The sequence below is a fragment of the Equus asinus genome, chromosome 9 (genome assembly GCF_041296235.1).
Source record: "Equus asinus isolate D_3611 breed Donkey chromosome 9, EquAss-T2T_v2, whole genome shotgun sequence".
Taxonomy (NCBI): domain Eukaryota; kingdom Metazoa; phylum Chordata; class Mammalia; order Perissodactyla; family Equidae; genus Equus; species Equus asinus.
In genome coordinates this window covers 95,645,568-95,673,078 of record NC_091798.1, presented here as the reverse complement: position 1 = coordinate 95,673,078, position 27,511 = coordinate 95,645,568, and the positions used below count along the sequence as shown (strand labels likewise).

General features: G+C 46.3%; 1 protein-coding gene across 7 annotated transcripts in view; it reads left to right on the top strand.

Annotated features, from left to right (window-relative positions):
* The first annotated feature begins 727 nt into the window (after positions 1 to 727).
* The window catches only part of OCLN (occludin), a 48,120-nt gene continuing 21,336 nt past the window's right edge, over positions 728 to 27,511 (top strand). The window contains exons 1-5 of one of the 7 annotated variants that reach the window (XM_070517984.1): positions 922 to 953; positions 9,371 to 9,486; positions 9,786 to 9,914; positions 13,206 to 13,878; positions 16,794 to 16,955. In XM_070517984.1, the coding sequence (XP_070374085.1) occupies positions 9,907 to 9,914; positions 13,206 to 13,878; positions 16,794 to 16,955 (843 nt within the window). In that variant the 5' untranslated portion in view covers positions 922 to 953; positions 9,371 to 9,486; positions 9,786 to 9,906. Of the gene's footprint in view, positions 954 to 1,030; positions 1,203 to 1,530; positions 1,864 to 9,370; positions 9,487 to 9,785; positions 9,915 to 13,205; positions 13,879 to 16,793; positions 16,956 to 27,511 lie in introns of those variants that run through there. The other 6 variants (XM_070517983.1, XM_070517985.1, XM_044778063.2 and 3 more) reach the window with 6 other exon arrangements.

Here is a 27,511-nt window from a genome sequence, read left to right as displayed (position 1 = left end):
GACATTCCAGGCTGGAACACAAAGTGAAGCAGGCTTTAAGAAACTTAAAATTATAGCCTTCAACGCGGAAGGGTAAATTGCGAGAACTAAAATTGCCACATTCTGGAGTACAATTAAAAAGTATATGTTGAAATACAACATACATCTAGAAACGTGTACACATTGTTAGGTGTAGACTACGAATTTTCCTAAATAAACACTCCTTTGGAACCAGCCTCCAGATCAAGAAATACAACATAGCGCACAGAACGAGAGCTTTTTTTTTTTTTTTTTTTAAAGCCAAAGAGAATGTTAACACAGTTCCAGTCCCCCAAGCGCCGAGCCTGACTCATATCAGAGCTGGACTTGCGGAGGGGTGTGGATGCTGAGGTGGTAGTAACGTACACCGTGGTACTTACAGCACTTCACCTTCAGTTGACCACCCTGAGTAATCGTCTTTTTTCTGGATCTAGTTCCTAAATCTACGCACGACTTTTCACAATCTCCCACATCTGGATGCTACTTTCCAACAAAACTTTAGCCAAATTTTTGGAGCAGGAAAGTGCGTGAGGACGCACTGAGCGCCCGTGGACACTCTTCGGGAGGAAGAGAGTCCCCTCTACACCTCGCGCGCCAAACCGTCCACCACCGCCCCACCCGAGCCCGCGGAGCTCGGAGCGCGCCCGGGGGGCCAGGACCGCCCGCCCCGCAGAGCCGAGCCCCCGCCGTGCGCCCGGGCCCCACTCTCGGCCGGGCGCGGCGCGGCTCCTTTAACCCGGCGCGGCCGGGGTGCGGGCAGGGCCGGTTCCTCCCGCCGCCTCCTCCGCCCCTTCCCCTCCCATCGGAGTTTCAGGTGAAGGGGTCACCGAGAGAGGAGGCGGCGCCGCCACACCCTCTCGCCAGCGTCCACCTCCCCTTTCTCCTTCTTCCGCGGAGGCGGCGGGACTCCGGGCGAGCCAGCCGGGGCGCGGCAGGTGGGGCGCGGGGCGCGGACCTCGGCCACCTGGGCCTGGCGCTGGTGCGCATGCCCGGGGGCCGGGAGGCCGGGGTGGGGGAAGGGGAGGGGGAACTGGATGGGGAGGAGGCAGAGGAGGAGGAGGAGGAGGAGGAGGAGGAGGAGGAGGGGGCCGGGTCCTTAGCCGGGCTGGGTTACGTGCCGGCGGCCCGCACGGCGTCAGGTGCGCCTGCCAGGTGAGCGCGCTCCTCGGTCCCGCCGTCGGCAGGTGAGCGGGGCGGCCGGCTTCGGGGGTGGGACGCGCGGGCCGGGGGGCAGCGGCGCGGGGCTGGCCTGGGGGCGGCCTCCCTCGAGGGCCGTCCGGAGCCGCCCATCAGCTCCCTCGGCCGAAGCGCGCGAAGCTGCAGACGCCCGGGCGGCGCGGGCAACTTTTCGCTCTTAGGGGGCGGGAGGTCCGTGCGCAGCGGGAATCCTGCGATCAGCCCCCCGGATCCAGTTCTGGGGGGTCCGCAGGGAGAGGGGCGCAGCCCGGCTGTGCCGGGTCCTGAGCGCGGGTTGGAGCGAGGGGGCCGCTCGCCGGCCGGGGCGGGGCAGCTGGGCCCGGGGGACCTGGCCATTCCCGACCCCACCCCTTTGCCTCTCCCGGGCCCAAGGGTGGGTGGCCGGTTTAATCCGGGAAGTGTCCTGGAGACCTGGGGGCCGGCGGCGGTTTCGAGTCCACTTGGTGGGGGTTGTGCGAGCCGCGGGTCGACGCCGGGCGGGGAGCGAGTGTCGAGTGAGGGAGGCTGCAGGACTTCGAGGAAGCGGCTCCGCTCCGGAGCCTCAGCGGGGCGGCCCTGCTCGGCCCGGGGCGCTCGGCTCGGCCCGGCCGCCGGGGGCTGGAGACCACGCAGGGGCCGGCTCCGCGCGCAGCCTGCGGACCGGGACAGGTGGGTGGAGGCCGCAGTGGGCCGGGGCTGGAGAGCAGGTGTCCCCTCGCGACCCCGGAGAAGCGGGGCATCCTGAGGCCGGCCGCGGGGCCTGCCTGACCGCCCACCCGGGGAATGCCCGGGGCGGGGAGGAGGCAGCTTCCAGGGGAGTGTGTGGCCCTCACGCTCCACTGGTGTATTCTTGGGATTCCTGGAAAAGAGAATCCTTCCCATTAAGGCACTTCCGGTGATTCTTCCTGGGATTGAAAACCAGTTGTTTCCAGAGGGACGTAGATTTCTCAAACTACGGGTTCCCAAGTGTAACAATGTTTCTTTTGCAATGTACAGACGAATCTTTATTTTCTCTTTCTGGGGTTTTGATGTAGACAGTTTAAATGGAGGCGCCACAGTGATAGAGGCCTCCTCGGACGAAGCAGCTCTTCTGCTTTTTGTAGTTTTGCGTTTATTTCGTTGTTAGGTGTCTCCTGTGTCGGGTGATGGAGGGGAGGCTGGGAGACCGGCAGCGTCCAGGCTGTCGAGGGACATGAGGGGCCGTGCTGCTGTGCGCGGGGCACTGTGCGCTTTATGCCCCGCAAAAAACATAAAAGCGTTTTGCGCTTTCTGTCGTTTAATCCTCCCCACGACTCTAAAAGGCGGATCTTACCCGAACTCCATTGTAAAGGCGAGGACACACTTTCGGGGCGCGAGTTAGAAATGCACCTGGCCGGGAGACCCCCTCCGCTCTTCGGGGAAGGTGTATCAGAGAAGCCACAGTCCTTGACATTCCAGCACAGAACCAGATTTGGGGAGTTTTTCTCGAATGATCTACCTTTGACTAGTCCCTATGGCTTCCCACAAGGTTTCTGCATCTTGCTGGACGTAAAGGTGAAATTACTCCTGTTTTCTTCTAAAGATAATTTTAGAATTATTGCCCTTTGAAAATGATAAAAGGTTACTTTTAACACGTAAATTAACTGATACAATGTCTCTCACCTGTCCAGGAACCTCCCAGAGGGATGTTTTCTTCAGTTGCATTCAAGGCTTGCTTGAGTAGAATATTTAGTGGGCTTTTTTCCCCCCCACACTATTTATGGAAATATTAGGGTAAAAAGGGGTGGCAGATTTTTGTTAGACCTTTTGTTGTAGCCTCTGGGTTGCAGCTGTTCTGAAACCCAGTGCTTCCCACTCTTGATTATGGTGTGAATCACGAGTGATTTTAGGAAACTGCAGGTTCTGGTTCCTAGGTCCAGGGTGGGGAGTGGCCTGGGACTCTGCCTTCCTCACGGGCTCCCAGGTGACGCTCTTACAGGTGGTGCCCACGCGGTGATGTCTCCGTCCCTTTTCTCTCCTCTCCCTCAGACTGTCAGCACTTAACTGCTTTTGTTGAATTTAACTTGAAGGAATATGTTTACTGGGTGTTAGTTGTGCTAAGAACTTCAAGGCGTTCACTGCTGGATTGAAATCCTAACTCTGAGCAACTCCAGTATGGACTGTTGATTTTTATAAATCAAACATTGATGGATGCCACTTGGTACCAGGGACTGGTTCTGGGGATCAGGAATAAGAGTGATGGTCAAGACAGACCTCGAAGTGCTTGTGAAGCTGGTATTCCAGTTGGAGTGGAGATAGTGGCAGTTAAAAGAGAAAAGAACTTAGTTATCGGGGAAATTTGCCCTGAAAATAAAACAGGTTTGGCAGATGGAGTGAGTGACTAGGAGGGCATCTCTGAAGAGGTGACGTTTGAGCTGAGATGTGAACAACAGCAGGCACCTGTCACGTAAAGATCTGGGCGTTCCAGACAGGCAGCCCAGGAGATCAAGGCCCTCCTTGATTGATGCCCTTATTCTAGGGCATGATTCTCAAAATATATGGTGTGCCTAAGAGGAATCTGGAGAGTTTATTAAAACGCAGTTTCTGACACATAGCTAGTCTCTTTCAAAAATGTGCTTAATTTCAGAATCTTAGGCACTTTACTAATGATGCGCCTATGATCTAGATAGAACCATTTAATATCAGACACAACTTAAACTTCTTAAAGGCAAATCAGCTATTGCTACGTGTGGTCAGAAAGGAACAGACTGCCCTGAAATATCTTCAAGTTCACTTTTCACTTATTGACAGTTTGCTTTAAAGATGCTTTTGCAGCATAGCATTTTCAAGCTTTTCTGTTTCACCTTAGCTTAGTTTTCTATTAAGACAGCTTTTGGCTAGTAAACATTTTCAAGGGGAGAACTTTTTTAAGGTTTTAATGTTCGCTGGCTTTCAGCTTAACGTATTCAGCAAGGGTCTGCTGCTTCCCTTTGCCCCTGACTCGAATTCAGCTGTTTGCCTGTGTCCCCATCACTCTCATGACACCGGTTCTGTGAAGTGACCACTGACCCCTCGGGCTGGATCCTGTGGCCTTTCACTCCTCATTTTATTTTTTCCTTCGCTCAGCGTGTATTTATTGACCAGATCCCGCTCATGTGGCTGTGCTGGGCCCTGGACAACAGTCTGTTCTGGGTCCTCTTTCTCCATTTGCTGGGGCCTTGATGCACAGTCACAGGCTGCCTTGAAAGAGACGTTAGAAGCCCCCAGGCCAAGCCACGGCCCCCCCCCCCCCCATACCAGACAACTGAAGCTGTGCATAAGCAGCGGGAGATCAAGTTGGTGCATAAACACTGTGAGATCAAGTTGGTGCATAAACAGTGTGAGATCAAGTTGTTATTTGTTATTTCTGGAGGGTGTGTGGGGTCACAGTGAGGGAGAGACTTCCTAACATGGAGATGAAACCTGACCGTGTGGTGTTTTTCTGTTTTCTCAAAGAACCATTTCTAGGACTACGAGACAGCCCCTCAGAAATTTGAAGGCTGCCATAGTGGGTCTTCTAATCTTGAGTTCTCCAGGCCAAGCATTTTCCTGTTTTTCCAATCATTTGTCTTAAGACATAGTTTTTCTAGATCCTTAACAATCTTAGTCCCCCTCCTGGGGAGGCACCTGGTTGGAACATGATGTGCAAGTTTCACGGTGATGCAGAGGTTTGTTTTTTGGATAACTGTATGTCTCCTGGGTCTCAGCACCGTCTCTGTGACTACTGCCTGTGTTTGGGATAGCTTGTTAGCTTTTGTGGAAATTCTCGCCACGGAAGTGCACTTGTAAAAATGAGCAGCTCTGAAGCCAAATCTTCCTTAGCCAGTACTTATATTAATTTTTTTTTGTTTTAAATTTCTTTTAAAATTTTTTAATTGAGGTAGCACTGATTTATAGTGTTCTATAAATTTCAGATGTTTGTCATTATATTTTGACTTCTGTGTAGACTATATCATGTTCACCACCCGAAGTCTAGTTTCCATCCGTCACGGCATACAGATGCCCCGTTACCCCTTTTGCCCGCCCCCAACCCTCTTCGCCTCTGTAACCACCAGTTTGTTCTCTGTATCTCTGTGTTTGTTCATCTTCTACTTAGGAGTGAAATCGTACAGTATTTGACTTTCTCTTTCTGACTTAGTTTGCTTAGTATGATACCCTCAAGGTCCATCCGTGTTGCAAGCGGCAAGATTTCATCTTTCTTATGGATGAGTAGTGTTCTGTTGTGTGTGTGTGTGTGTGTGTATACACATATATATATATATATATACACACATACATACACCACAGCTTCTTTATCCATTCGTCTGTTCATGGGCACTTAGGTTGTTTCCGAGTCTTGGTTATTGTGAGTAATGCTGCAGTGAACATAGGGGTGTGTGTATCTTTTCAAATTAGTGTTTTCATGTTCTTTGAATACCCAGGAGTGGAATGGCTGGATCACGGGGTAGTTCTAGTCTTAATTTTTTGAGGAATCTCCATACTGCTTTCCATAGTGGCTGTACCAGTTTGCATTCCCACCAGCAGTGTATGAGGTTCACTTTTCTCCACATCCTCTCCAGCAGTTGTCATTCTTGTCTTTTTAATAATAGCTGTTCTGATGGGCGTGAGGTGATATCTCATGGTTTTGATTTGTATTTCCCTAATAATTAGCAATGGTGAACATCTTTTCATGTGCCCGTTGGCTGTCTCTGTATCTTCTTTGGAAAAATGTGTGTTCAGATCCTCTGCCCATTTTTTAATTGGGTTTTTTGTTGTTGTTGAGTTGTATGAGTTCTTTGTATATTCTGGGTGTTAACCCCCTATTAGATATATGATTTGCAAATATCTTCTTCCAATTGTTAGGTTGTCTTTTCGTCTTGTTGATGGTTTCCTTTGCTGTGCAGAAGCTTTTTAGTTTGATATAATCCCATTTGTTTGTTTTTTCTGTTTCCCTTGCCTGGTTAGACATGGTACTTGAAAATATGCTGCTGAGACCGATGTCAAAGAGCATACTGCTTATGTTTTCTTCTAGAAGTTTCATAGTGTCAGGTATTACATTGAAGTCTTTACTCCATTTTGAGTTAATGTTTGTGTGTGTGTGTAAGATAGGGGTCTAGTTTCATTCCTTTGCATGTGGCTGTCCAGTATTTGGAAATGGGTACAATGTATCTAAGAGGCTGAACCCTGAACTGTCTCACCTTCAGGGTACCACTTCGCTGTGACTGCTTTGCTCGTGTTCCTTAATACATTGGCTTCTTCCTGTCCCAGCGCAGAGGTCAGGATAATCCTCCTTTGACAGGGGAGGGTTGTGAGGCTTACAGAAGATGAGGACCTTGTCCTCTCAGACTGTGAGTGGTCAAAACCACTGGTTTGTCTTGGCCATCATTCGGGCCTCCAGGGAACTTGACCAGTCTTCATGTCCTCGTCGCCAGCAGGTTAGTCATCCTGTTCCGTGTTTCAGCTGCACATCTGGATCAGCTTGTCCACCTCGTCTGGTCACCACTAGAGGCCTCCTCCCGATGGGCATAAATGGTCCATTCTTTTGTCCTAATTAGTTCCATTATTCAGCCCTGTAGGAATCTGCCCAGCCACACTGTCTACACAGGGATATGCTTGAGGTCCTCAGGATTCTCTGCACGCCCTTCCTCTGCCAGTCTGGTAACCTTCTCAGGGAAGGGAATGCAGTTGGTGTGGCGTGACTTCTTCTTAATGAGCTTTCTAGAATTATTTGCGTCATGATTTAAAATCTCTGCTACGAGAGGAGACATGACAGCTAAACTGAGGCCAGGAACTAGCAGTTTAGAAAGGGTTTTTGTTGTCTGGATTTTTTGGGGAGGGAGATTGGCCCTGAGCTAACATCTGTTGCCAATCGTCCTCTTTTTTTTCTCCCCAAAGCCCCATTACACAGTTGTACATCCTGGTTGTAAGTCATTCTAGTTCATCTGTGCAGACGCCACCATAGCGTAGCTTGATGGGTGGTGCTAGGTCCATGCCCAGGATCTGAACCGGTGAAACCCTGGGCCACTGAAGCAGAGCACGCAAACTTAACCACTCAGCCACGGGGCTGGCCCCCTGTTGTCTGGACTTTTTTTTTTTTTTTTTTTTTAAGATTTTATTTTTTTCCTTTTTCTCCCCAAAGCCCCCCGGTACATAGTTGTGTATTCTTCGTTGTGGGTTCCTCTAGTTGTGGCATGTGGGACGCTGCCTCAGCGTGGTCTGACGAGCAGTGCCATGTCCGCGCCCAGGATTCGAACCGACGAAACACTGGGCTGCCTGCAGCGGAGCGCACAAACTTAACCACTCGGCCACGGGGCCAGCCCCTGTTGTCTGGACTTTTGACAAAACTTAAACTTCAGACTGAGTCTGGATTAATTTGGAATTTTCAAAACCTACCGTTGAGCCTGGAGTTTTTGGCGTAGTCTTGAGTGAGTGAGCTCTAGCTCTAGAAAGATAAGATTCTTCCAAGGTCAGTTTGTCAGTATTTGACATTCAGCTTCAGAAATAGGGTCCCACATGGAAGAGCGTTTAAATTCAGTTTTTCTTAATGTTTCTTTCTGAACTTTAGGTAGTAAGACTTAATCTGTGCTTTCATGGCACTGTAACACTTTGGCCTAAATTGCTCGCTTATATGTGTATTTGGGTGCTCGTTATGGGGCTGCATACTCTTACCATTTCTGTACTTTTCTGTACGTTATACTTCAATAAAGCAGTTTTTAAAAATAAAAGAATGGAGAGAAGTTTCTCTTTCCTGTGTTTGGAAAATTATGCTAATTGTGTTGGTGTTATTAACATTCACTGTATTTCCATCTTTGAGGTTTTACCTAATACACATTTGGGCAATATTTTATTCTAAGAAATTTGGAATTGACTGTCCTTAAGGATGTGGAGAATAGTTGCCATTGATTTTGAAGAGCAGAGTTTAAAGAGTGTGAGTTTGATGTACTGTCCTAACATAGCAATGTGCAATTGCACAGACCTTATTTGAAAAGGAAAAAGTACAAGACTCTGAATATACCCAGATTATAGCTCTTGCTCGAGTGTCCTTCCTCCCTGACCCTTTCCCCCACCCCCAGCTTCCACCTTGTCTCTCTGTCTCCCCTCTTATCCCCGGCTGCACTTTCGCATGTAGTTCCACCCAAAACAATGCCTGTTGGAGTTGTGGTTGGCTTCGTGTGTGACCCTCTGGAGCACTGGTCCCGCCCTTCGGCCCGTGGGCTCCCACCGTGTACGGTAGTGTAGGCAGGTCCTAGGCACTTGTTGCCTGAGTGAAATTGCCTCTCCGGTGTTTAGGGGCTTTTGCTTGGAGGAATTTTAGGACGAAATCCTTCTGCTTTTCTCTTAGATTAGTGTGCTTAATGCTTTTCCCCTCTTGTAAAAATTGCGCTCAATTTTGAAGACTTGGAAAAGGAGAGAAGGGAAGAATGCCCACAATGCCACCATCCGTAGATGCGTATGCTAATCATTTCTAATGATAAGGCATTCTTTTTTTTTTTTTTAAAGATTTTATTTTTTTCCTTTTTCTCCTCAAAGCCCCCCGGTACATAGTTGTATATATTCTTTGTTGTGGGTCCTAGTTGTGGCATGTGGGACGCTGCCTCAGCGTGGTTTGATGAGCAGTGCCATGTCTGCGCCCAGGATTCGAACCAACAAAACACTGGGCCGCCTGCAGCGGAGCTCACGAACTTAACCACTCTGCCACGGGCCAGCCCCGATAAGGCATTCTTTTAAAGCAGATTATACTTAAGTTAACGCTGAGGGGTTACGATGCGCTGGACCCCGCTATCTATGCACTTTGATACACGTTCTCATTTTATATGAATGTTCATAAGTAATATGAAACAATGTATTTTAAGAAATTTTCTTTCCTTTTACACATCTTCCTTGTACTTTGAAGTGACTGTTTTAAGGAATTCCATTTTTCACCTATGCTGTAGAAGCTTTGTGAAATTTTCATTACTACAATTTAGAGTTTTAAGTTTAAACAATATTTGTGTGGCAGCCATGTGCTGACCTAGGTGCCAGGACAATTGCCCGGCTGCGTGGTTCCTGTGCTCACGGGATTAACGGCCCACGTGTAAGAGTGGTGGTGGAAGGACGAGAGCAGTACCCACGGCTACTTAAGATTGGTATCAGTTTCCTGAGTGATGCAAGGAAACTCTGAGCTGGGGAGTAATGCTGGTGCCCTCCTTCTGTTGCTTAGATCACTTATCTTGGGAGCTGCAGGGCGTTGCTTATCCTGAGGATCAGGTGACCGTTGACGTCAGCCATGTCATCGAGGCCTTTGGAAAGTCCACCTCCTTATAGACCGGATGAGTTGTAAGTAAAGGATTCTTTAATGTTTTTTTCTTTTTTTTTGTCTGTCACATGTAAACAATATGTTTGGTTGAAACTTTCATCTATTAAATGTTTGTTTGCTTTTAAACATATTATGTGCCTTTGTAAATTTAGATTGAACCGAAGGGTGTACAGTGAAAAGCGAGTTTCCCTCTTGCCCTCAGCTTCTAGCGTGACTTTTTCTCTGCAGAGGCAACTGTTGTCACCTGTTTTTAATGTTGGCTTCAGTGTCCTCAAGGCTTATATTCGTGTGTACATTTATTCCTTTTTGTTTTTCACAGATGGTATGAAGCTTCCATGTCAGAGCCTTGTTTAGATGACCGTTGGCAACATATTGTCAGTTTTTTAAATAATACCTTTATTGAGATATAATTCACACACCATCCAGTTCGCCCATTTAGGATGGACAGGTCAGTGGTTTTAGTGTATTCACGCAGTTGTGCACCCATCACCACCATCAGTTTGAGAACATTTTCATCACCCCCTGCCCAGAGAAGCCCCTGCCCGTCAGCAGTCACTCCCCGTCTCCCCGTTCTAGGCTGCCGCCAGCCTCCCTTCTGGTGCTAGGGTTTCTGTTGCTGACGTTTCATGTGAATGGAATCATACAGTATGTGGTCTTTTGTGGCTCACTTCTTTCGCTTAGTGTGATGGTTTCCATACTGCAATTTTAAGAGTGAGTCCTGCCGTTATATAAAACAGGAAGCACAATCGAGGGTCCTTGGTGTCCGTAGTCATTTGGGAATTTAACAATGAATTCTTAAATTTTAATTTGCTATCAAACATTATACATCCTGCTTTAAGTAGTTTGTAGCTTTTTTTCTTTTCTTTTGCCAAGGAAGATTCGCCTTGAGTTAACATCCACTGCCAGTCTTCCTCTTTTTATATGTGAGCTGCAGCCAGAGCCCGGCCACTGACAGACGAGTGTTGTAGGTCAGTGCCTTGGAACTGAACCCAGGCCACTAGAGTGGAGCGCATCAAGCTTAACCACCAGGCCACAGAGGCTGGCCCGTAGTTTATAGTTTTAACTTTGATACCTGCAGTAGGGGTTGTGTTCCTACTATACAGCCGCTTGACTAATGCCTGAACATGGTAGGGACGTTGTTGGTGATGGTGTGTCCTTACAGTGTGCTGGAGAATACAGTAACTGAGTAGGGCTCCGTTAACCTGGTACTTACTTTGTCTGCTTTTGTGAGCAGTGGTGAAACACAGCACACACACAGGAAGGGCACAGAAGGTGTGTGTGAGAGGATGAATAAGGACAAAGCAGAGTGGTCACCAAGGTCAAGACAGAACACCTCAAAGGCCTTCTCTGTGTCCTCTTCTTTCCCGGGAGCCACATTGATGACATAGGGTCGTCACTTGCTTTTCTTTATTATTTTATCACTTTATACATCCTAAGCAATACGTTTTAGTTTTTCTTGTTTTTAAACCTTATATGAATGTAAGATGCTGTATGTATCCTTTTCCGTCTTGTTTCTTTCAACATCACTTAGAGGATTGATTGGCATGTATTTGTAGTTCATTTTTTGCTTCAGAGCAGTGCTATAGAAATATATTGCGAGCCATTCATGTAATTTTATGTTTTCTTGTAATCGTATTAAAAATAAAAGAAGTAAATTTTAATAATATATTTCACTTAGCTCAATATACCCAAAATATTATCATTTCAACATGTGACTGATATAAACACTGACTCGTGAGATAGTTGACATTCTTTTTTTTACAGTCTTTATTTTCTGGAGCAGTTTTAGGTTCACAGCAAAATTGAGCAAAAGGTACAGAGATTTCTCATATGCCCTCTGCCCTGCACGTGCACAGCCTCCCCCATTATCAACATCCGCCACCAGAGTGGTGCATTTGTTGCAATTGATGAACTGATATTGACACAACATTATCGGCCAAAGTCCATAGTTAATATTAGGGTTCTTTCTTGGTGATGTTACGTCTTTTCATACTATGATACTGTGTATCTTGTACTTAATGGCACATCTCGGTTTGGACCAGCCTCATTTCAAGTGCTCAGTCGATCCGTGTGGCCTGTGACTGCCAGAGTAGACGGCACACCTGTGGCGTTCTGTTGTAGGGATGTATCGCAGTTATGCGTTCCGCTGTAGGTGGACACTGGAACTGTTTCCAGGTTGGGGTTTTGATAAGGAATGCTTCTGTGAACGCTACACTGTTAACGGGAGTATAAAAAAATGCTACAATCATTTTGGAAAACAGTTTGACATTATCTAGTAGAGCTGAATTCAGATAAAAAAACTTTGACCCAGAAATTCCACCTCCGGGCATATATCCTAGAGAATAAGTGCGTGTCTATCAGGATACACGTTCAAAGATGCTCAGAGCTACACTGTCCACAACAGCCCAGAGCAGAGACACCCAAACATCCAAGTGGAGGGTTGTGGAATTTCACCCTTGACATTCTCAAAGACCAGCTTGTCAGCATTCTCTCCAGTTTCTATTCCTTCTTCACGCAGGTGCTTTCTTGGACTGCCCCTGTTAGCAGCACCCAGTAGTAAGATGTCCTGCTTTGGAGTGAGGAAGGTGGTGTGTGGAAACGGTGGCAAAGACACAGGCGGCTGTGTTGGGTTAGGAATTGAATTTCGTCTCCTTTGGACCCTCAGTTCTTAGAGTCAGTGTATCCACACATCTGTGTGTCTGTCCCCAGCAGTGTGCTTATGATGAAGTTACTAAGTTGGCAGAGTGTTTTCATAAAGAAGATTCAAGATCCACACCCTTTCTGGGCCCTCACCACAGACCTGATTTACTCGATGGCTCTTGCCGTAACTAACTGCCCCTTGGGTAGTGTTTGTTTAATGTCTTGCTGCCCAACAGGGACTCAGCTCTGTGAGGGGCCTGGACTGAGACTGTCCTGTTTGTGGTTGAGTCCCTGTGCCCAGCACACGTCAGCCTGCCCGCTCCGGTAAATAGCTGGAGTCAAATGAATAAATGAATGAATGTGCTTTGTTAGGTAGGAGAGTGAGGCTGCCAGCAATGGCGGGTGACTGGGTGGGCCAGTGTAGGTGTCCTGTCTGAATGCACCAGTCTCAGGTCACAGGCAGAAGGGTAGACACCATTGTTCTAAACTGCGTGGGTCCCGGCCCCAGGGGTTATAATTTAACTGGTGTGGAGTGCCATCTGTAGCCCAGTCCCCAGGGGATGCTAATATGCAACAAATTTGAGAACCTTTGTTTCATAGAAACCAGAGCAGTCATGCTCAGTGTGTGGTTCCCAGGCCTGCAGCTCAGCAGCATCTTGGAAACTTGTCCTACCCCAGAGCTTCAGAATCAGCAGATGTGGGGATGGGGGCCGACAGTCTCTGTTTTAACAGACCCTCCTGATGATTCTGATGCACAGATACGTTTACTGTTCAGTGGATGTCTGAATCAGTCCGGGCTGCTGTAACGAAGTACCACAGCCTGCATGGCTTATAAACAACAGAAATTTGTTCTCACAGCTCTGGAGGCTGGAAGTCTGAGACCCGGCCCCAGCGTGGTCAGGTTCTGGAGAGGGCCCTCTTCCAGGATCTCAACATTTGAATTTTAGGGGGACAGAAATTGCCCTGTTGCCGTGGGGCAGCACTAATCATAGTTTTATTTGCCAATGGTTTGTTTAAATTTTTCCAAGTATTTTATGCGTTCTTTCTGCTTACTGTCAAAAAGTGCTAACTTTTGATGTTGCTTTCATGTGCTTTTCAGCAAACCCAATCATTACGCACCAAGCAATGACATATATGGTGGAGAGATGCACGTTCGACCAATGCTGTCTCAGCCGGCGTACTCTTTCTACCCAGAAGACGAGATTCTTCACTTCTACAAGTGGACCTCTCCCCCAGGAGTGATTCGCATCCTGTCTATGCTCATCATCGTGATGTGCATTGCCATCTTTGCCTGTGTCGCTTCCACTCTTGCCTGGGACAGAGGCTATGGATCCTCCTTGCTGGGAGGTGGCATCGGGTACCCTTATGGAGGAACTGGCTTTGGCAGCAGCTTCGGTGGCTATGGCTATGGCTACAGTTATGGCTATGGAGCCTACACAGATCCAAGAGCAGCCAAGGGCTTCCTCCTGGCCATGGCTGCCTTTTGTTTCATTGCTGCACTGGTGATATTTGTTACCAGTGTTATAAGATCGGAAATGTCTAGAACAAGAAGATATTACTTGATGGTGATAATTGTGAGTGCCATCCTGGGCATCATGGTGTTTATCGCCACAATTGTCTATATAATGGGAGTCAATCCAACTTCCCAGGCTTCTGGGTCTCTGTACAGTTCGCAAATATATGCCCTCTGCAACCAGTTCTACACGCCTGCAGCTACTGGACTCTACGTGGACCAGTATTTATATCACTATTGTGTGGTGGATCCCCAGGAGGTACGGGCAGTTTTGGTTTGGTTTGGTTTTTTCCCTTCCCTCTCTCCTTGGGTCAGAGGCTCTCAACGTGGGATACTTAATAGAATTACTTTGGGAACTCTTAAAAAATATTGGTGCCACGGCCCCACTACTAGTTAATTCAGAATCTAGGAGGAGGGCTGGGTGTCATTGTTAAGATAGAATTAACATACCGTATAATTCTTCTGTTTAAAGTACACTTCAGTAGTTTTTGGTATATTCCCAGAGTTGTACAACCATTACCACAATCAATTTTGGAACATTTTCACTACCTCAGAAAGAAACCCCTTCTCCGTTACAGTCACTCCTTATTTCCCTAACATTCCCCAGACCTAGGCATCCACTAATCCTATAGATCTGCCTATTTTGGATATTTCTTATAAACAGAATCACACAATACGTAGTCTTTTATGACTGGCTTCTTTCACTTGGTGTTAACGTTTTTAAGCTTCTTCCACGTTACGGCATGTGCCAGGACTTCATTCCTTTTCATTGCTGAGTAATAATCCATTGTATGGATAGACCACTTTTTATTTATCCATTCTTCAGTTGATGGATGTTTGGGCTGTTTCCACATTGACTGTTAGGAGTAATGCTCTGAACACTTTTTGTGTGGACCTGTGTTTTAATTTCTTGAGTTGAGTATATACCTAGGGATGGAATTGCTGGGTCTTATGGCGACTCTCTTAATCTTTTGAGGAGCTGCCAGACTGTTTTCCTATGAGGTTGCACTATTTTACCTTTATCAGAAATATAGGAGGATTCCAGTTTCCCCACGACCTCACCAGCATTGTTTTTGTCTGTCTGTCTGATTCTAGCTGTCCTCATGGGTGTGAAGTGGCACCTCATGTTGGTTTGGATTTGCATTTCCTTGATAAGCTAAGATACTGAGCATATTTTCTTCTTATTGGCCATTCATATACCTTTGGAGAAATGGCTATTCAGAATCTTTGCTCATTTTTTAATTGGGCTATTTGTATTTTTTTTTATTGAGTTGTAAGAATTCTTTAGGTATCTGAATACAAGTCTCTCATAGATATATGATTTGCAAACATGTTCTCTCCATTTTGTCATTTTCTTTTCACTTTCTTGATGGTGTTCTTTGCACAAAAGTTTTTAGTTTTGGTGAAGTCTAAATTTTTCTTTTGTTACTTATTCTTTTGATGTCATATCTAAGAACACTTTGCTTAATTCAAGGTTACAAAGACTCCTGTTTTCTTCTAAGAGTTTTAGAATTTTAGCTCTTACAGTCAGGTCTGCGATCCATTTTGCATTAATTTGGGGCATGGTGTAAAGAAGTGGCCAACATCTTTGCATGTGGATATACAATTGTCTTGGTGTTATTTGTTGAAAGGACCATTTCTCCATTAAATTGTCTTCATACCCTTGTCAAGAATGAATTGATCATAAAGGTGAGGCTTCATTTCTAAACGCTAGACCTGATTCCATGATTTATATTTCTGTCCTGAGGCCAGTACCACATGGTCATAGTTCCTGTGGTTTTGTGGTAAGTTTTGAAAATGGGAAGTGGGAGTTCTCCAACTTCGTTCTTCTTTTTTAAGATTGTTTTGGCTGGATTCTGGGTCCTTTGCATTTTCCTACAAATTTTGGGATTAGCTTGTCAATTTCTGCAAAAAAGCCAGCTAGGATTTTGAAGGATTGCTTTGAATCTGTAGATTAGGTCAGGTAGCATGGTCCTCTATACACCAAGTCTTCTGATCCATGAACATGGGATGTCTTTCCATTTACTTAAGGCTGCTTTATTTCTTTCTAAAGTGTTTTGTAATTTTCAGGGTGTAAGTCAGTATTTTAAAAAGCCATCCAGGTGATTCAAATGTGCAGGTGGGGCTGAGCACCCTGCCTTCAGTGGCATGTCATCCTAATTATATTAAGGAAATGTTTCTGGGTTACTAATCTTTTTTCCTTTGTTGTTTTTCTCTTTACGCTGACTCAGGAATGCCCATTCTTTTCTTGAACGAGTCACTCTTTTGGGGTTAGATCTTCTCCAGTAACTACCGTTGTTTTGAAAACTGAAATGTTTTCCCTGCAAATGTAGGTTTTCAGAACATCTCTCGTTGACATTCAGACGTACGTGTGGTAAATGGGTGAGGGTTGGTACGCCTGTCTTACCACACCTCATCCCTCATCGTCCTCTGACAACCCAAAACGTGTTTTCTTTGCAAAAGGTTATCAGTGTTAGATATTTGCAGAGAGAGGCTTCTGTAACCCGTTGACATCCCTCTCAGACTCAGGAGGGCAGCCAGGGGCAGGGATCCTGGTCACGGGCCCATTCTAGTAAGTACACAAGAGTCTCCTAACACAGAGACCACTGCCGACTAAACGACTCCACTCGTTAGTCCATCCTCTCAGGCTTATAGCTTGGTTAGGTCATGTCTGCGTAATTTGTGGTAAGGTGGATCCTCTATGGGCCAAAGTTTACATGCGCTGTAAAAAGATTTGCCAAGCAGGGGTTAGGAACGAGATTATAAGCACGACTGGGTATGTAAAGCTACTTCTGAGAATAACGTTTTCGAGCCCTTTAGAAGTATGCCAATGATTGAGTTAATTTACTGGCCATTTTTATCTGTTTATAAAAGTATGGCCCCTTGCTGCTCAAGCTTTGGGGTAGTTTTCTGTAATTCTGAAATGGGGGTGACAGCATTACCTGATGTTAAGCACGTTGTGAGGACTGAATCAAGGTGTATGCATGTGCATTTTGCCAGCCTTAGCCCCACAGGGATGGGCTAGGGTTTATGTTTCTAGATGTAACGTTCGTATCAGTGTTATGTGAGTTAAACCACACGTGTTGAGTAGGGCCTTGGGTCTTTGAAGGGCGAGGATTGGGACAAAGTCAGCAATAAACTCTAATTATGTCATTCGCTTTAATCTCTTTTCAGGCTATTGCCATTGTACTGGGGTTCATGGTTATTGTGGCTTTTGCTCTCATGATTTTCTTTGCTGTGAAAACTCGAAGAAAGATGGACCGGTATGACAAGTCGAACATTTTATGGGACAAGGAACGTATTTATGATGAGCAGCCCCCCAATGTTGAAGAGTGGGTAAGTGTTAAAGAAATCAGCGAACATCCACTCTTCTGTTAAACCTCGGGTTTCTCTCACTCAACTTCCAGTGCTTTGTGAAACTTGTTTTTAGAGTTCTTGTCTGTGTATGGTGCAAAAGCTGTGGCCTCAGGTTTTACCCAGAGCCTTAAGAAGGTGCAATGAGTGGAAATTAGTTCACTCCAAGGTCAAAATCAGATTTCCATTGTCAAGAAGTGGATCTAAGCACTGAAAATAAGTGGCTTCTAAAGGAATCGGGTGGAAAGAACTTGGCCTTTGAAAACAGAACCCCACCCCCCACTCCACCCTTATTTTCCTGTTTGTGGATTTTGGAGCGAAGCATGTGGCCCAGGGGGCTTGCTGCCTTGGTCAGGATTGGCAGGGTGTTCTGGAGTGCTAGCAGGTGGGGGCCTTTCAGCTTTTTATCTGGATAACAGCCTGGCAAATCACAGTGACTCATTCTGCACTTACGTTTACCCATGAGATAATTTATGAGGCGGAGAGAGAGCAGTTTCCTTGTTTGTATGTACTGTTAATCCTAACAGTAGATGGCTTCCTATATGATATGATTGGCTGAAAATCCAGAAAGTTCCTCTCTCCAAAAATACCTCCCCAGCGCGTGTTACTGATACCTGGCCTGTCCTTAGAGATGCTGGGAGTGAGACCATTTCTCAGAAATCCTCTGTTGGGATGCTGTTGGGTGCAGCTGCAGAAACTGCCGTCACAGGTTTCTTTGAGCAGACTGATTTTCCAGGAAGGTTAGTTGAGGATCCAAACACTGGTTGCAGGGGAGGTTTTTTTGGCCAGCCGGAGTCGGGTGGAGCGGAGCGGGCTAAGGGCGGTGCTGCTGTCAGGTCAGGGGTAAAGACATTGGTCACCTTGAAGGCCCCTGTAGCTTCAAAAACATCTGATTTTTGAAGAAATCTAGAAATGTGGATGGATTTTTTTTTCTAGTTAAGGAGCAAAAACAATAGCATGGCAGTCTTCGGAACATTGGCAGGGGTGGTATGTGTGTGGCTGAGAGGGCGGTTGCTGCGTGCCTGCCCTCTGCTTGAAGCCTGCTCGCTCTTTTTTCCCCCTCATCCACGGTGAAGGTGTTTGGGAGTGTTTTCCTTCGACCTTGAGCCCCAGGCGAGGCCACCTGTGGATGGAACAGGACAATCTCTTGTGAACTATGAAGTCAGTGTTTCGCTGAGAGTTTCTGGGTGTGTTAGTTTTCATTGGCTGCTGGCTTTGTTTACTTAAGGTTTCGAGAGCCTAAAAAAAACTAACGCGGGAGAGCAGTGCCAGTGGCACCGGAGTCCCCGTGCACTTTGGCCTCTGGTCCGATTTTACTGTCATGGAGGTTTAATCAGTTCTAGGTGCTCTTGATAATTTGACAGAAGGCAGCCAGAATAGCTTATGGAAATGATGGTGATGATGAAACCGAGGACTTCACTTTTAAAAAGGCATTATTTTTGTTCTGCTTCCTCCCCGCTGAAGCCGTGGGAATTTGCTCGCCAGCCTGTAGGCTGTGTGCTTCATAGTTTCTCTGTCGTAATAAACGTTTCGTCATGTGAAACTTAAAGAACCATCTGTTGAATAGCAGGTGTATGATTTTGAGCGGACTGTTGTATGCAGTTCTTAATCACTTGCAAATCCCTGATTTCTTTTTCCTTTCATTTCCCCAACTGAAATGCCTACGAAAGGCTGCAGTAAGCTCTTGGAGGCGGTTTTAGCCACAGGTGTTTTGCTTCTCCTTGGCTTCCCCCCCTCACCTGCCCAGCTTTGCTTTGCTGAACTCAGTACCCCGTTCTCCTTTCCTCCGGGTGCTTCCAGGCCAGGGGCGGGCTGCTCCTCCGCGTGCGCTCAGGCGCATCGCTGCCCCGTGGGGATGTTGGATGCTCGCCTGCAGGGCCTGACAGTGGGGTGGATTCCTGATTTTTCTTCCTTTTGGTCATTAGAAATTAATATCATAAAAATAACCTCCACTTAAGATAATGGAAGAGAATCTAGAGTTAATTACTTGTGCTAAGTGAGGATTCAACTTTGAATTCTAATTGTGGAGAACAAAGACCAGAAACTCCTCACATAGTTAACAGTGGATTGTTTGGGGGGAAAAGAAAAACTAAAGGAACAATTAATTAGCAGCTAAATATTAGTGTACTCTTCCCTAGACATGAGCATGGGTCTAGAGATTTGTTACCTTATTACATTTTACTGCCTTTTCTGGGTTTTTCATATCTTTAGGATCAGAAGGCTCAGAGCAGAGCTACTGGAAAGCTAAGCCTTCAGAGTTTAAGCAGCTTGGCCATTCTTTATTGTCGAGAGAACGTGCCGCTTTCTCGTGCCTCTCTGGACCCCAGCACAATGCTTGCTCTGGCTTCCCAGGGATTTTTAGGGCTGTTTTTTCCCTCCCCTTTCTGGATATCTTGTACTTTGTAAAATAAACAGGCCGTGTTTGCACAGCCTGTGGGTGTTAACCTGGCCCTTTGTATTCAGTCAAGTTTCTACTAACATTGTTGTATTTTAAATGTTTAAAGTTTCTTTTAATTAAATTTGCCGACTTTTATTTTTTTCCTTTGTCCTCAGACCCCATATCTAATTGGTACTTTTTCTGAATTTAAAAAATATGTATATAATTATTTATCTGATAACTATAGAGAATTTTGAAAATATAGTGAAGTATAAACATAATTCAGCCCCTTGAGTTACCACTTTGGTGTAGTCTCTTTAATCCTTTTCCCTCCTATTTCTTATTCTAACTCAGAAGTATGGTTATATTCCCTATCAGTGTAAAGTTCTACCTTTTTTGATTTAAAATTATATTTAAGGGCTTTTATCACATCACTGAATATTCCTCATTTTTGATACTGTTAAAAAGTTTTATTGACGCGTAGTGTGTACCTGTAGACACACAGAGCCCAGTGCATTCAGTGCACTAGCTTAATGGTGTGGCTTGGTGAATTTTCACGCCGTGCCCATGCATCCATCACCCGGATCAAGATGAGAACATTCCAGAGTCCAAGGTTTCCTCCCACCTCTTCTCACTCAGAACCCACCCCCCACCAGGGCAGTACCTCCCCCTCTTTCTGTCACTCATTCAGTTTCACCTGCTCTGAAACTTCCTGTAAGTGGAACTCTGGACTCTGTGCTTCTGTGTACACGACGCAGTATCTGCGGGATTCCTTCGTGTGGTTGCATCTGTCGGTGTGAAACTGTGTTTTTATTTTCATATGTTTTGGCAAGATAAAAGCTTTCCTAATTACCGCTTTTTGAAAAGCCCCTGGTCAGGATTACACTGGAACAATTTTTCAGGAGACTCTCTCCCGCTCTCAAAGTCCTCTTCTTAGTTTTCTCTGGTTCCTTTCATTGGTTTTCTTTTGTGACGATAAAACCAATGAAAAATAGACTTCCTGCTTCTTTGCACAGAAGTTAGCCCACGGATCCCACCATTCTGCCCTTTGCCTGCCCGTGTCCCTCAGTGATCTGTGCGGTGTCTCCTAACTGCGTCGCAGCCTCTGCGTGTGGATGCACCGTGGTTCATGTCCCCAGTCCTCGTGGGCGGATACATTTGCTGTTTAATGTTACAAACAATGATATGATTTTTAAAAACTTTGTATCTTTGTATATGTGTCTGTCCACTCCCTCCTTCTTAGGCTAGGCTTCCCCTGATAGCATTGCTGGTCACAGGGCATGTACCTCTGAAACCTGGGTAGACAGTGAGGAATTGCCCTTCATGGGAGATGTCCCCGTTAATACAGCCATCAGTGATGTGTGCAGTTCTGGCTCCATGCAGCTTTCTACTGACATTCCACTGTGGGGATGTTATGGCCACTCCCTATGGCGGCATATTAGGTTTTTTCCAGTTTTTGACTATTTTAAATAATGGCTTTTGTCTGTGGTTTGCAAGAAGGTCTTAATATAAAAGTAATACAAGTTTATTTTAACAAGATGCAAATAATGTAGAAAAAGGAAAGAAAAAAGGAAAAGTTCCCTATTGTCTCCCTCAGTTTCCCATTGGGGCCAATTAGTACCTTTTAACAGACAGGTTTATATCCTCTAGGCTTTTCCTATTCTTACACAGTGACTTCATACATCCTAAGACCTTATTCACCCCGATGTAATTTTTCTGAAATTGGGTCCTTCTTACTGGTGTAGCCTGGATGTCTGCTCCCACCGCTGCACCCCACCTCAAACTCCTTCCGTGTAGACGGTCACAGACACAGATTGGGCAGCAGAGGGGGTGTCAGAGTGCGGCCACAGCCCGGCTGCCTGGGTCCTAATCCAGCCGGCCGGTTGCTTGTGTGAGACAGGCGAGGTCTCATGTCTCTGCCTCCACTTCCCCATCCCTGAAATGCACCTGCCTGCTGGGGTTGTTAGAATAAGTAATATTTGACAAATAGTTAGAATGATGCCTGCACATGGTAAATAATGTGATGTCATTTTTAATAATTTGGTGTTTTTTAGACCAAGAAAAGGGATCATAAGGTACATGTTTATTTGCAATTTGCTTTTTGAAAAACTCGCCTTGAGTGGTGAACATTTCTCAGGCTTGCTGCTTTTAGCAGCTGTTTGGTATATTACACAGTATGGATATACCGTGGCGCATTCCCCTGGTTATGGGCATTTTGGCTGCTTCCAGGGTTTTGCTGTTACAGATAACACTGCGGTGAACATTCTCATGCATGATTTATGCTCTCTTGTTAGTATTGGTATAAGATGGATTTCTAGAAGTGGTCATCATGTGTGTGCATTTTAAATTTTGTTAGGTACTGGGCCAAATTGCCTTGTTTTTAAAGGCTGGCGGTTCCACTCACAGTGTATGAGCGTGGTCATCTCCCAGCATCTTCTCCCTGCCCTGGATCTTATCAGTCTTTAATTTTTGTCAATCCGATAAGTGAAAAATTGTGTTTCATTTTAACTTAAAAAATGTCGTGATGAAATGTGTCTGCATCTGCTATTTATCTTCTTAAATCACTTGACTTTATAACATGGCTGAGTTTTATTCTGGATTGTTCATCCTGTTAGAGTTTCTCATATTATCAACAGTAACATTTTGTCATATGTTGCTGATGTTTCTTCCCACATTATTGTTGACCTTTCACCTTGTATGGATGTTTCTGTTTTTTAGGTACTTACATTTCCCATCCATTTCTTTATGGCTTCTCTGTTTCTTCGTGTGGTTCCTCAAAGGTCTTCCACACCCTGCTTCAAGGTTTCAATAGCAGTCTTCTATAGTTTCTTCTGTATTCCAAAGTTTTATTTTATTTTTTACCCTGTGTTGACTAAATATGTGCCGAGGGTTGAGGTAAACATATCTGTCAGTTTAATGATACTTTTTCTCATCCTTGATGGTGTAAAGTTCCTGTCTCATGTTGCCTGATTTTATAATTGTTCAATTTAGACCTTTAGACTCCTAGGAGCTTTTAAAAACAGCTTTAGTAAGGTATAATTTGTATATCGTAAAGTTCACCCATTGTAAGTGTACAACTAAATGATTTCTAGTAAACTTTTAGTGTTGTGTAGCTGTCACCTCAATCAAGTAGTTTTTTTTTTTTTAAGATTTTATTTTTCTTTTTCCTCCCCAAATCCCCCCGGTACATAGTTGTATATTTTTAGTTGTGAGTCCTTCTAGCTGTGGCATGTGGGACGCCGCCTCAACATGGCCTAATGAGTGGTGCCATGTCCGTGCCCAGCATCCGAACCAGCCACCCCTGGGCTGCTGAAGCGGAGCGCACAAACTTAACCACTCGGCCCTGGGGCCACCCCGGCCCCAACAATCCAGCAGTTTATATAAACTTTTTATTTTAGAATAGTTTTAAAGATTTTATTTTTCCTTTGTCTCCCCAAAGCCCCCCAGTTCATAGTTGTGTATTTTTAGTTGTGGGTCCTTCTACTTGTGGCATGTGGGATGCTGCCTCAGTGTGGCCTAACGAGTGGTGCCATGTCCACGCCCGGGATCCAAACCGGTGAAACCCTGGGCCACCACAGCAGAGTGCATGAACCCAACCACTCGGCCACGGGGCCAGCCCCAATTTTAGAATAGTTTTAGATTTACAGAAAAGTTGCAAAGATAGTACAAAGAGCTCCCATCTGCCCTACACCCAGTTTTCCCTGTCGTTACCACCTTACTATATGTTACTGTATGGTGCATTTGTGACAACCCATGAAGCAATACTGGTACCTAATTACTAAAGCCCATACTTCATTCCGACTGGGAAACTTATTTTTTGTTGTAGTATGAGATGAGATCTCATTTAATTTTGTTCCCAAATGGTCAGCTAGTCATCCTGAAGTTTAATCTTCTTAAATTTTACGTTTTTGGTGAAAGTCAAGTCTTTTGGTTATTCTTCCTCAGTGAACCCATTCTGACCGGAATAATTATGTAAAAAGTTAGTAAGTCATTTTCCTATGGTAAGTATATGGTAATAAATGGAGAAAATTGATGTTGAATTTAACTTTGCTGTTATGTAAACAGAAAGCATCTTTTATTCACTTGCCTAGGGTCTCGCAGCAGGTGACAAAGTCGGGGCTAGAACCTGAATTGGGTATTTCCATGCCAACATGCTCTTAGGGAAAACCTTCGTAATTACTGTTTCCTCTTATATTTTTTAATTGGAGTGCAGGTGCACAGAAATAGATTAATCCCGATTCTTGGTCCATTGGTCTCTTTGGTCTGTTCGTAGCCTGCCTGTTGTATTTTTATTGATTTCACAGTGAACACCCGCCGTCCCACCCACAAATTACAGTCCTGAGTCTAAGTCCCTTGCTGTGTGTTTTCGCTCTCCCAGCCACCTGCTTCCACCTGCTCCCGGGTGACCTGTCCCCAAGTGCCTTCCCCACCTCAGTTAGAAAGACCAGGCTCGTTCCCTTTCCCAGTGTCTTGGCTGTGTGACTGAAGTGTGTTGCGGTGCTGGGCATTGACTCAGGGTTCCCTTCTGGTCAGAGTAGGGACCCTCTGATGTTCTCAGCTGAGCGGGCCCCCCCCCCCACCCCCCACTACTCTGAGTCACGTTTCTACCCACAGGCCGGAAAAGCAGGCACTGCAGTGTGCACTGCTGTGGGCAGGGAGACCCTTCTGGTCAGTTTAGCGTGGAGAAGTAGCCTGATGGGATTGGTCGCCCCTTTCTCCTGCTCTCGGTGTGTGACGCTGGCTTTCCCGCTGTCTAGGGGCAGCAGTGTGTTAGGGAGTGCAGTCCAGGGTTTGGACTCTAGCTTCTCTGCTTTCGTTGTGACTCCAGGCCCATCAGTCCTGCTCTTTTTACCCAGTGCATACGTCAGGGACGTCTGGTCTGGAGACGATGCCTGGTAGAGGGCAACAGCACTAGTCCCTGCTGCTCTGGGTCCGCGTCCTGATCCTGCACTCTTTGGCAAACACGTGAACCTCTGAACCTCAGGTTCTCGGTCCATGAAATGGGCTGTGTTATTTTGTCTGGGGACAGTGGAAGGAAGACAGCTGACTAGACAGAGGAGAGGGAACTTAGATGTTCCATGAATTAGAGTTCTCCTGGTTACGGTTGACAGAAACAGAACTTAGCACAGGTGAAAAGAGGAAATTATTTTGTAAGAATTTTGATAATGACTCGTGAAACCCTAGAAAGAGTTGACACAACTTAGCCACAGAGGACACGGGAGTGGTGTAGATGAGGAACAGCTGAAATTGGGGACTTCCAGGCCGTTAGGATTTGCTTTCTCATCTTGACTTCTCTCTGCCTGGGTCAGCTTCACTTTCTCTCCGAGAAGGCGGGCAGAAAGCTATTAGTGCTTCATCGAAGAGCGGCCTGGGGAGGGGCCTGGACTGAGTCAGCTTGGGGCAGGTGACCCAGGGGCAGGGCCCTCCTCACGTAATAGGGCACATGGCAGTCCCCACAGGTACGAGTGGCACGGGGAGAGGGTGTCTAGAGAGAGGGTGCCCTGCAGACAATATGTACACATGAATTAATTGTAATTGCCCACTTGTTTTTGATGTCTGTGGTCACCTGACCGGGTTTAAATTGAAAGTGCAATTTGAATAGCTTAGGATGAGTTTCTGAGCAGCTTCAGATGGTCTCACCCAGGCCCCCAGGCCTCTGCTGGCGCCTCCCATGGAGGGCACCGTGCTGCTCCGGTCTCTTTCTGCCCCTGCACTAGCTGGACCTCTTACAAGGCAGGCGACCGTCGTCAGAGGAGCTGTGTCCTGCAGGCACACTGAGCATGCCGGTGCTGGGCCCGTTCGGCCATGGGAGCCAGAGCTGAGGTTGGAGGGACCAGCGCCCATTCATCCATGAAGATGAGTATTTCATGTTAATCTTTGCATTCAGATCTTCCTTACCCACCTGGATTTTCAGAAAGTCATAAATAAAAATATCAAGATATACATACTCATTCTCTCTAGAGTAAATACTTAGAACTGGGACCTGCCTTTAGAAAAGCCCACGCCTACGGTAAACATTGAGAGCTGATTGTGCAACATGCTTGAGATTGGTTTTTATTGATACCTGCGGTTTTCTGGTGAAACAGTGACTGGCAGTTAAGAACCTCCGTTTCAGGAGCTCCTGCGAATAAATGTTGATTTGGCTTTGGTAAAGTAAAAGAAAGCAGAGTCTGGGACTGGTATGGGACCCCAGGGGGAGGCCCTCCCGTCACCTCACTGAACTGACGTGGAAGCTGAAGGCCAGCCGGGTGGACACGTGCTCACCTGGCTGTGGCCCCGTGTGACTGACAAATCGGGACCAGAGAGTGTGGCTCTGATTTCTCAGGACTCTTTTCATTGAGCTGGTCAGGCCGACCTGGGATTGGGCTTCATGGTTTAGTAATTTTGGCAGCAAGGCTAAAAAAAATCACAATAAAAGAAAGAAAGGCAGGAAGCACCGTTTTCTGAGTGGCCCTTCTAGGCCGCCACTGTATGCATTATCATCGTCCCCACTGCAACCTTCCAGGGCGGGGCCTCAAGGAGAAGCCGAGGTTTGCAGAGAGCTACACAGCCCCACAAGGATTATATTTGTCTTAGAATTTGTGGTTTTTGGTGCGTTTTTTCCTCTGAGCCTCAATTTTCTTTGCCAGTAGAATTGGGGAAAATAGCACTGAGTAAAACTAGCAGACTGAGATGAGATGACGTATGTGGAAAGTGCCTGTCCACCTGCACATCAGCCACCCGTTCTCAACGGGTGGTTTCTGTGAATCTCCTGTCTGCACCTTTTCTCGTTGTGCCTCATCACGTGGTTTATATCAGGAGTAGGAATAGACTCAGGAAAGAACATGCCATAAACTCATTTCTCCATTGTTACCAAGAAATAAATGAAATTTGTTAAACAGGATCCTGTTTTTTTTTTTTTTTTTAAGATTTTATTTTTTCTTTTTCTCCCCAAATCCCCCCAGTACATAGTTGTGTATTGTAGTTGCGGGTCCCTCTGGTTGTGGCATGTGGGATGCCACCTCAGCATGGCCTGATGAGCAGTGCCATGTCCGTGCCCAGGATCCAAACTGGTGAAATCCTGGGCCACCAAAGCAGAGCGCGCGAACTTAGCCACTCGGCCACCGGCCCCAGGATCCTGTTTTTAAGTAGGACAAAAAGCTGTTTGTTATCTAGGTAGTTTTATCTCTAGAAGTTTCTCAGGCTTTGACGTTGTGATGCAGCGTTCATGTAGCGTCATTCCCAGCATCCACCTGTCAAGGCAGGAGCTGGAGAAGGTGAGCGCGGGGCATGGAGAGGGGCGAGGTCCCCGACTGCACAGCTTGGACCCTGTGCTTTGGGGTCGGCCTTGGGAAGCATTTGGTTTCCTTGGACTCCAAGGTGGTTTTGTCTGTTCATTTAATAGGTTTCTTGTGTGTAAATAGAGAAATTAAAGGTCCGTCTACAGATATGCTGATGCTGTAACGGGTTGAAGAGTTTAGGCCAGGGCCAGTGCATAATTTATTAACGCCCAGTAAGTTTCGGCTAGAGCAGTAGTTGTTAGCATTTGCACATTTGCCCTGATGAGAGTATAAATACATTCAGTGTTGGTGCAGTATAACTTAATCTTCCTCTTACTTGTAAGCTTGCTACAAGGTACGGCAAGAACAGGTGCTTTTCTGAAGGGTGTGGGCAGACTCTGCGTATCATCTCCCTGCACACAGGAGGGAGTGACAGGGATGTGGGCAGGTGACTGACACAGGGCAGTGGTGGCAGTCAGCGTCAGACATCTGAACAAACTTGAATAGCTTTTTTATTTTCAACCAGGACAAGCATTCTTTAATGCAGAAACAGTCCTGTGGGCCACCGACTTTTGGTACAGTAGGCTGTCACCCTGGGAAAGATTTCGCTGTTGTCTGTGGCCTCAGATAACAAATGGACAAAATGGAACAAAAGTGGAAGTGCCCTGTCCATCTACTGACTTTGGAACCCACCAGCGTGGAGTTCGGAAGACCCGGTCTGTCCCGGCACCACTGTGTGTGAAGCAGGTGGGTGGACGGGCCCGGGCGTCCTAGAGAGCCGGTCCGGAGAGTTGTGACAGAAGGCGAGGAAGGAGGTGGAATGGGTGCTGGAGCTGCTGAGTGCCTTTGTGGGATTCCTGGATTTCCAGCACTGAATAGAATGATCTAAGTTGACTGTAGGC